Below are 10,196 nucleotides of genomic sequence, written 5' to 3' on the forward strand. Positions count from 1 at the left end.
TTCCTATTTGGCCGATAGCAGACCACGATTTTTTCATTCGTAAATGGGATTTTTTTATATGAATATGAGTGAAATTGTCAATATAAATTAATATGCTATTAGAGTTTAGCCAATATTATGTTTCTTTTTTTAATTTCGCTTGGTTAAAAAGTCCTATTCTCTTGAAGAAAAATCTAATTAAAAAATAAAAATGATAAAAAAGGTTATTACTAAATTCATAAATAGAACTGTTTTGTGGTCACTGAATATAATGCAAGTGTGTTTTTCTGTGGTTTAATGATAATAATGAGATCATAGCTTTTATTTATTTAGGTAAAATGTTAATAATACATTTTTCATTATACAGTTGTCTGGCGTTTTAATACGTGATGAAGAATTCCGCAAATTTTAACAAGAGGTAAGTTTAAAACAATTTTATGTATACAGTGTGGATTAATTATTGATCAAACTTTAGTAAAAAGTAGATTATCAATAAATAGTTATAGTTTAATATACAATGTCTATTAAGAATGAGATACAGCTTAATTAGAAGTGCTTAAGTCTGAATCAAAAACATGTATTAATAAAATTTATTCCAATGAAGGGAAATTGTCATAGTTAATTAAAAAAGTCGAATTTTAGCAATACTTGGAAAACCGTTTGTTAGGGTCTATGTACTTGGTAGCGACCAGACATAACGATCCATCTTTGAGAGGTCATAGAGACTTGTTCGGGGGCTTATTTTACTCGTAAAGAGTTGAACTACAACATACAATAAAGGAAAAGTTGATTATTGAAGTGTAAATTGTTTAAATATTAAGTTGAAAATCAAGCCTTTTTGATATTAAAAGTTAAGTGGTAAATTGCTACGATTTTTATGCAAATTTTGAGCCTTTACTCATTGCTCTACGATAGGTACTGTGGAGCTGAGAGATATTTTTTTTTTCAAAAAATTATTGTGGCAGATAAATCTTAATATTACCACTAGAAAGATAGGCAAGTCCGCTTACACGGACTTTACATTTCAAAAAATGCTACCCTTCCGCGATTCGAATTCCGGACCTTCGGCTTCGCAGTCGTGAGTTTACGAAATGAGCTACGACGATCTAACAGTAACTTAACTTAAATATTCACATTCGTTGTTGTTTAAATGACAGATATGATAGTAGAATTCTTACTCTAGGCTACCTGCAAATTAGAGTTCTTAATATTAACAAAGCCACAATGATTTTATGAAAAAAATATACAGGGTCTTAAAAAAAGAGTGTAAAATATTTCAGGAGGTAATAGTATGAACCAAAATAAGCAGAAAAGTCTTAATAAACATGGGTCCGCAAAGTAACGGTTGCGGAGATATGGACCACTATTCGTTTTTCAAACATTTTATTTTATTAGGAATAAACCGACAAAGGAAGCTTTTAACAAACAAAAAACAAAGTTACAGAAGATGTTCAAAGTGCCCTCCGTCCATTTCCAAGCAGGCACGACATCTTCGTCTCAACGATATTCGAACTCTTTCGAAAACACCCTCCTTGGTTTGGATTTCTTGACACTTTTGATTAATCCGTAGCTGCAGCTCTTCCAGGCTATTTACAGGAGTACCATACACTAATGTCTTCAAATATCCCCAAACAAAGAAATCTAGAGGGTTCAGATCAGGCGATCTTGGAGGCCATAAAACAGGTCCGGCCCTTCCTACCCATCTATGTGGAAAAGTTTGGTGTAAATGCTCTCTAACGGCCATGGAAAAATGAGCTGGAGCACCATCATGCTGGAACCACATTTGTTGCCTCTGATTCAAAGGAATGTCTTCCAAAAACTCATACAGTGTGTTCTGCAGAAAGTTGAGGTAAGCAGCGCCTGTTAATCGGTTTGGTAAAACAACAGGACCTAGAAACCTGTCACCTACAATACCCATCCAAATGTTTAATGAAAAACGTGCCTGATGTCCAGATTCTATTAGAGCATGAGGATTTTCGTCGGCCCAAATATGCGTATTGTGAAAATTAAACACTCCATTTCTTGTGAACCCGGCCTCATCAGTAAAAAGAATGTTTGCAAGAAAACGAGGGTCTTCAGCATCATGACGTAGAAACCAGCGGCAAAAAACCAAACGTGCTTGATGATCATTTATTGGATTTAAGGCCTGTACTCGTTGCACATGGTATGGATAAAGCAGTTGCTCGTGAAGGATTCTCCAAACAAGAGGACCACTAATTCCTACCTCGGCTGATATTCTCCGCACACTCGTACCTGGATTCTGCTCTACCAGTGCTAGAATTTCTTCTTCTGCTCTAGGAGTGGATACCGACCTTGGTCTTCCGGATAAATGGCACTGTTTGCTCAAGGAACCGGTATCACGCAATCTTTGGTGAATTCTTCCAAACATGCGTTGTGAAGGAATCTGGCGATTTGGATAAGCGTCAACATAAAGACGTCGCGCTTCGGTGGCGTTCCCATTAGCACGACCATACATGAAATGCATGTCTGTTAATTCTGCGTTAGAGTAACCAGCCATAGTGAAAGAAAACTTGTGCACTGAGAACAACTGTCAAATACGTACTGTTTATTTCACTAAACATCAACCAACTATTATAAGAAAATACACAACGTTTTTGCAAAATAAAAACGGGGCTAAAAAACATAAAACATTCCATATCTCCGCAACCGTTACTTTGCGGAGCCATGTTTATTGAGACTTTTCTGTTTTTTTTGGTTCATACTATTACCTCCTTAAATATTTTACACTTTTTTTAACACCCTGTATATCTCAGCATCGTAGAGCAATGAGTAAAGGCTCAAAACTTGCATAAAAATCGTAACAATTAAATAATCGATGTGAAAATTTTATCTGAAAAAAATTTACCACTTAACTTTTAAACAGTACTTTTAAAGTCTAATCCGATTATACTACTAAGGCTTGTAGACGGTGCGGTCTGAAGAGGATGTGACTCGGCGGATGAAACCTCTCTGCATATCCTGGGCGAGTGCTCAGGATTTGCACGCAGTAGAATGACGTTCGTGGGAAAATCCTTTTTGGAACACAATGAGACAGTAGGCCGGAAAAGGCCGGGGTTCTATACGATTTCGATAGAACCTAACCACAGGTTAAGAAGAAGAAGAGAAGACGAGGAGTCCTAATAAATATGGGGTCGCAAATGCCTCCTTAAAATTTCTTTTTCAAATTTATCACATGCAGTTAGCATCTAAAGACTAATTATTTGACGTACTCCTCAATATTTCACGGACAACAGTGACGTAAAAGCGGGGGCAATGTGACTCTTTTTATAACAGTTTCTACGCCACTGTTAATTTTGTCAAAAGAAACCCTTAAGAGTTCAAATCGTTGTGATTTTTCTTTCAATATGATTCAAATGATTGAAATTGTGTAAAACTTGCTAATAATAATCAATTAAAGGATAAATTTTGCTTCTTTTATTCATTTTTTTTAAATCAAATTTGTTTGTTTCAGCAAAAACATTTTTTTATCATCAAAAAATGTTAAATATCGATAAAAAGAGAAAAAATTAAAAAAAATTAATCATTCCAATTTTTTTTACAATATTCACAATGGTACACAATTGTTCAAGCTTCAATTTGTTTTTTTTATTGTTCTATGAGGATTTTTCACCAAATCTTTTGAAAGTAACTTTATTTATTTTTCATTTCGTTTTTGTGATTAGCCTGTTTATTAAACGTTTTTTTGCGCGCTCTCCAACAAGGTGGAATCCTGAAAATTTTCGAAACTGAGGTGATAATGTGTTTTCTCACCCTGCGCTTTCTGATCTGAGTAGAAGGTCGTCTCCTATTATTCCGATTGTTTTGGTGGAAACTGCGCCTTGTGTAAGATTGTCAAATTCATTTCGAAACATGGGTGAATTTTGAACTACTATGACATTAGCTTATCGTGATGGTTCACTGAGTGCGTGAAATGGGTTTGCGAAACAAATTTGATTTGTACCGTTTTTCCATAAATGTAATAATTTATGAGCAAAAAAATAAAATAGGTCTTATTGTTAGTACACATAGGATTCTGATCCGTGGGGGAAATTATAATAAAAATATATTAAAATAAATTATCATAATTCCTAGAAATTTTGTTATATTAATCATTTCTTTATTAATTATTTTATATCTAATCTATATCGTTTGTTCAAGGACAATATGGCGCCTGTTGATTTCTCTGATCGTTTGCTCGGCAACTACGGCGGATTCCAACAATTGTACTCAACCGGAAACCATGCTACCAACAACACCCCTGTTCATCTATCAACAAACAGCTGTACTTAATACAGCAGTATACCACTGCCTCTACAACGAAGATAACGTATGCCACAGTGACGTATGTTTGAAATGTAAATGGGGAAACACGAATTCTGCAGCAAGTGCCAACTCATCACACCGATTTAGCGACATTACTAACACATGTTTAAAAGCATTTGACACAAATAAATATACAAACGTCTATGGACATTCGTACAACAACTATACAGTATACAAATACGAGTACACGTGTGAGAATAACGCTAGATTCGACAAGTTTATAACCATTATATTTACTAAATATTACACCGAAGCGGACGTAGTGCAAGATAAAATAGTGCTCCGATCGGGCACTGCTTGCAAATACAGCACAGGGTTCTGCCATGATGACAGAGATAATATTGACGTTATGTGGAAGACAAACAGAGCCGATCAGTTGTCTTGTAACAGTCTTAGAAGAGTGAACGTCTCGAACTCCTACCACATGTATCTTAACGGGAAAAACTACGCGATTGTGGAGTCCGAGCACAAATACTTTGCCTTTGATTGGAACAATGTACAACAAAAATGCGGTGTTACCGCGTGGGAAGTTCAAAAAGGGGCCTTAATAGTAACATCACAAACTATAGTAGAAGCGGACAATAGGCCTGTCCAAAGCACAGATCACCTGAGACGTTTCTTTCGGGTCAAGCAAAATTTGTATGATTTCCTCATTGAAAAATGTATTGCGGAATTAAATACTACAAACCTTGACGCCCAATACGAAGCACTGTTCGATAAGTTCAAACTAAGGGACGAAACGAATTACTTAAACAAATTAGACAGGGAATATCGACGGTTCCTGTTGAATGGGTACCAACACGATTACGTGGGGGTAGAAGAAAGCCATGCAGCCAGTTGGAAACTTACATGCGCTGTTTATATACTGATTACCGTTGTATCATATCACGTGCTGTTGGCAATAACCTTTGTAACACTATTTTTGTTCAGATCCTTACGGAAGTACCTTCCGAAAAAAAGAAATAGAAGACCAGAGGCGGCAAGAGCCAATTTTGAATTAAAACCAACGCGTGATCTCCCACATGTGTACGACAGTCCCACGTCAGAATAGGTCCTTTTATTAACGCTAGTGGCGTGGCCCTGTCCTCAAAATTTGGCTTAACGCATCCTTTGTCATTTATTCATTGTATCACTGATTATAGGAAGTGTTTCCTAAATAAATAATAATAAATATTTATATTTTCATTGCGAGGCTTACGGTGCGAGAACGCTTCATCAACTTCCTTTTCTCTTGTGGGTGCCATAGTAGAACATTTTTTGACTACTTTTCAATGATATGATATAAGTAGGAAAAAATTTCAAAAACAATCTCAAAAATCAATTTTTTATTTTTAATAAATTTGATAACACCACATAATTTTTCGAAACTATTATAGATTAGTCTAAAATTATGAAATTTGAGAGAGTTCGAACGAATTTTTTGTAATAATCTTGTCACATTTTTATAAAACAGCAACATTATACTAACTATTCAACATGGTTTCTTTCGCTTTTCAATTAAAAATTAAACGGCATAGAATTATCAAAGTAATCGAATATCAAATAGTCAAATCGACGAGGTATTAGCTTCTATTGACACCACTATTCTTATTACGCCACCGTAATGTTAGTTATTTCTGTATTTTATGTTTGATTGCCACTGATGCCTCTCATCTGTCATAGCAGGCGTGGCTCCCAAATTACATAATGTCACCGACTAATAGGCGCAAAACAATTTAAATTATAAGTAGGCACACAGCATTGAATCTTATGTATAGATTGCAACAGTTTTACAAAACTGAATTTTGTAGCAAAGCACAAATGCAACTGCCATTTTGCCGTTTGTTTATAATAATATACCGGGTGATTCAGCTTGGTATTCGCAGGTCTGTATCTCTTTTATTTTAACAAATAGCTATAACAAACCCTATATATTTTTAAATCGACGGTCAAACTCTACCAAATGACATTATTAAATATTATTAAATCGTTTCCATGGTAACATATGTCAAAATTGCTATAGTCAACTGTTTTTATTCAAATGGCACACTATATATTTTTTTATCAATTCTGGAAGATATTTTTTTCTGCGTTCAGCTATGTAAGGAAGTCTTATAGTTTCATTAAAAATATTGCTAGAAAAACAGCAAAAAAATGCGCCCTACTTTTCGTAGCTTTATTCTGAAAAATGATAGTCAGCTGCGGAAACAAGTTACTGCGTTTTTTAAAGTAACATATTTTATCTTTAATACGATAACAATATAACAATTTAAAACAGTACTTATTTCAAATGCTCAAAATGACCTCCACTTGCTTCCAAACATAGAAAAGCTCTGTTTGTCACTCTCTCTGTACAAAAACAGAGTGTAGTGTTTCTTCATTTAATCTCCGACATTCTACTCTTATTCTGTTTTTAAGGTCGTCAATATCATTTAAAGGCGAATGGTAAACGTTTTCTTTTAGGTTTAGTTAATTTAACATCTTTATCGAATGTACTTCATCTCTTACCCTTCTGGGTTTAAAAACTCTTCTTTTCTTTTGAAAACTTTCCGTCTGCCGCCAAATTCCTGGCTAACTTTCCGAAAATTTGATCTGATGGAAGTTGTCTCTGCGGAAAACGATGTTGGTATAAATGCATGGCAGCTTTAGCTTGCTTTCAGCACTCTCTAAATTAAAATCATATCTAGTTTTTCTTGGTTACTATAAGTATTCATGTTATAGTAATAATAATTAGTTATATATAGAAAGGTAGGTACAAAATGTCAATTATTTTGAAAAGCCGTTATTTAGAAACGTCAAAATTCAGTTGTTTCCGCAGCTGGCTATCATTTTCAAATATAAAGCTACTGAAAGTAATGATCGTAATAGTAAGCGCCTTCATCTGACAAGACAGGAATATCAGATGATAAAAAACCTGTATGAAGGCCTTATAGCCAAAATATGAGTGTAAGTGCTGCAGTTCAATAACAAGAGTGTCGGTGAGAAGTGTACCTATATCGTGCAATAAGATTCGACTGCGAAAAGGAAAAGGGTGGAAACTCGCGGAAGGAAAAAGATAGATGTTGATGACGACACAAAATATGCGATTCGCAGAACAATTCATGGATGGTATTTTAAAAATGAGCTTCCGGCAATAAAAAAATTCAGGCTGTTATCTCACAGGATCAAAATGTGCTTAGATTATACATATAGATCGAAGGGTATGCTTTTGAGAACTATGCGTTACATGAATTTCCTTTTATAAAACGAAATAGAAAAAGTATACTGATAGAAAAAGGGGAAATAATGATATAGCGTAGAAACTATTGAAGACAAGTATTAGAATCTCGAAAACTAAATCGTAGAATATATTACACTTACGAAACATGGAATGAAGGTCATACGGTGACAAAAGTGTGGCAAGATCCAAAGCAAACGTCAGGCATTTCTGGAAGAATTAAAGTCACCTTCTGGAAAAGGGCGGCGCCTAATAATAACGCATATTGGAAGTACAGCAGGATTTTTGGAACAGAGTTCACTTGTTTTTGAATGACGACGAACAGGAGACTATCATGAGGATATGGATAGCAAAGTATTTGAAAAATTGTTTGAATCTGTTTTGCCACATATGGAACCAACATCAGCATGGAGAAAGGCGGAAATTATAGACTGGTTAAAATCGAAAAAGATCGAATTATGGCTTGCTAAGCAGTTATATACACATAAAAACAGCCATCTTGAATCTTTTGAAAATAACTTAAAATTTATAAAGTGTGGTATTCGCGTCGTGCGCATCAGGTAGGTGTAAGTGGGTGGTGGTGGGCCATCGGCACTCAACAATTGTAGAGAGGATGACAGGTAAGTCTTATAAGTTTTTTAAAGTAATTATTCACCCATTCTCAAGTAGTACGCCTATGGGATCTTGTCCCTGCATCCCTCACCTCCCTTACTAGTCTAAGTGCTGGATATGAATCACTGCCCATTTTTATGTTACACGGGTAATAGATTATTTATATGTATTACGGGTTGCGCATTACTTTTTATCAATGAACACTTCTGGTACCTTATTGAAGGACAGGCTACCAGTAATACCTCTAAGACATGTTTTTATCACCTTTTATTTAATCTAATTAAACTGTGCAACCCGTTTGGAGTGCTTTTGTGTCTGAGTTAAGCTACATAACTTGTATACCAGAATTCTGTCTGTACTCATGGACTGATAGATATTTTCCTCACTCACACCGTTATGTATTATTTTTCACTGGCAGATATTTCTTTGAAAGAAATAATAACAAAGCAGTGAAGTGACTTACAAGAATAATAATCCCTTTTATGAATAATGTTATCGCATCAGATCAATGATGCTATTCTGTAATTTTCTTACAATGTTATAAATGTATAGTAATAAAAAAAAACATCATCAAGACGTAACGTTTATAGAAACATTTATGTTAGCTTTTTGTGATATTTTAAGTAAATCTGATTAAGACTTTTTGCAATATTACTAGATAGTTACTAAAAGAAAAAATTGTAAAAGTTTACGCGCTACAGTCCCTGTAACTTGTAACATACCACAATAGTACCACAAGATCAGATATAAAAGTAAGTAAATACAAAATATCTATAGTCCAGACGGTATCTGTTTCAAAAAGTCATATTTGGCTGAATCGTATATCCACGGAGATTTTTGGCTTTTTGGCTTTCAAATATCATTAGAAATGAAAATTTTTCTATGCGCATAAAAAAAAACGTGGGCTTAACTTTTGGCGGCACAATATGTTAAAAAAATTGGAAAAATGTCATATTTTTCTTCNAAAGTAATTATTCACCCATTCTCAAGTAGTACGCCTATGAGATCTTGTCCCTGCATCCCTCACCTCCCTTACTAGTCTAAGTGCTGGATATGAATCACTGCCCATTTTTATGTTACACGGGTAATAGATTATTTATATGTATTACGGGTTGCGCACTACTTTTTATCAATGAACACCTCTGGTACCTGATTGAAGGACAGGCTACCAGTAATACCTCTAAGACATGTTTTTATCAGCTTTTATTTAATCTAATTAAACTGTGCAACCCGTTTGGAGTGCTTTTGTGTCTGAGTTAAGCTACATAACTTGTATACCAGAATTCTGTCTGTACTCATGGACTGATAGATATTTTCCTCACTCACACCGTTATGTATTATTTTTCACTGGCAGATATTTCTTTGAAAGAAATAATAACAAAGCAGTGAAGTGACTTACAAGAATAATAATCCCTTTTATGAATAATGTTATCGCATCAGATCAATGATGCTATTCTGTAATTTTCTTACAATGTTATAAATGTATAGTAATAAAAAAAAACATCATCAAGACGTAACGTTTATAGAAACATTTATGTTAGCTTTTTGTGATATTTTAAGTAAATCTGATTAAGACTTTTTGCAATATTACTAGATAGTTACTAAAAGAAAAAATTGTAAAAGTTTACGCGCTACAGTCCCTGTAACTTGTAACATACCACAATAGTACCACAAGATCAGATATAAAAGTAAGTAAATACAAAATATCTATAGTCCAGACGGTATCTGTTTCAAAAAGTCATATTTGGCTGAATCGTATATCCACGGAGATTTTTGGCTTTTTGGCTTTCAAATATCATTAGAAATGAAAATTTTTCTATGCGCATAAAAAAAAACGTGGGCTTAACTTTTGGCGGCACAATATGTTAAAAAAATTGGAAAAATGTCATATTTTTCTTCCTATTTAATTATGTATCTTTTTAAGAGTTGATTTTAGGCGAAAATGGAAAAGGAAAAAAATGTTTGTAATTAAATTTTTTACAATACATGACTGGTTACAAATCGAATGAATCATGATTATTATGGTAAAAATCGAAAAAATCACAAAAATGGGGTTTAAAAACAATACTTTTTAGGGAATTTTTTT

The 10,196-nt window shown here is 34.2% G+C and overlaps 1 protein-coding gene across 1 annotated transcript; it reads left to right on the forward strand.

Annotated features, from left to right (window-relative positions):
• Positions 1 to 318: 318 nt before the first annotated feature.
• Positions 319 to 5,475, forward strand: LOC108907750. The gene is made up of 2 exons (XM_018711545.1): positions 319 to 397; positions 4,138 to 5,475. Exons 1-2 carry the CDS (start codon positions 369 to 371, stop codon positions 5,351 to 5,353), a joined length of 1,245 nt encoding a protein of 414 aa, XP_018567061.1. The 5' UTR covers positions 319 to 368; the 3' UTR covers positions 5,354 to 5,475.
• The last annotated feature ends 4,721 nt before the right edge of the window (positions 5,476 to 10,196 follow it).

Source organism: Anoplophora glabripennis, unplaced genomic scaffold, assembly GCF_000390285.2.
Source record: "Anoplophora glabripennis isolate ALB-LARVAE unplaced genomic scaffold, Agla_2.0 scaffold393, whole genome shotgun sequence".
Classification (NCBI taxonomy): Eukaryota; Metazoa; Arthropoda; class Insecta; order Coleoptera; family Cerambycidae; genus Anoplophora; species Anoplophora glabripennis.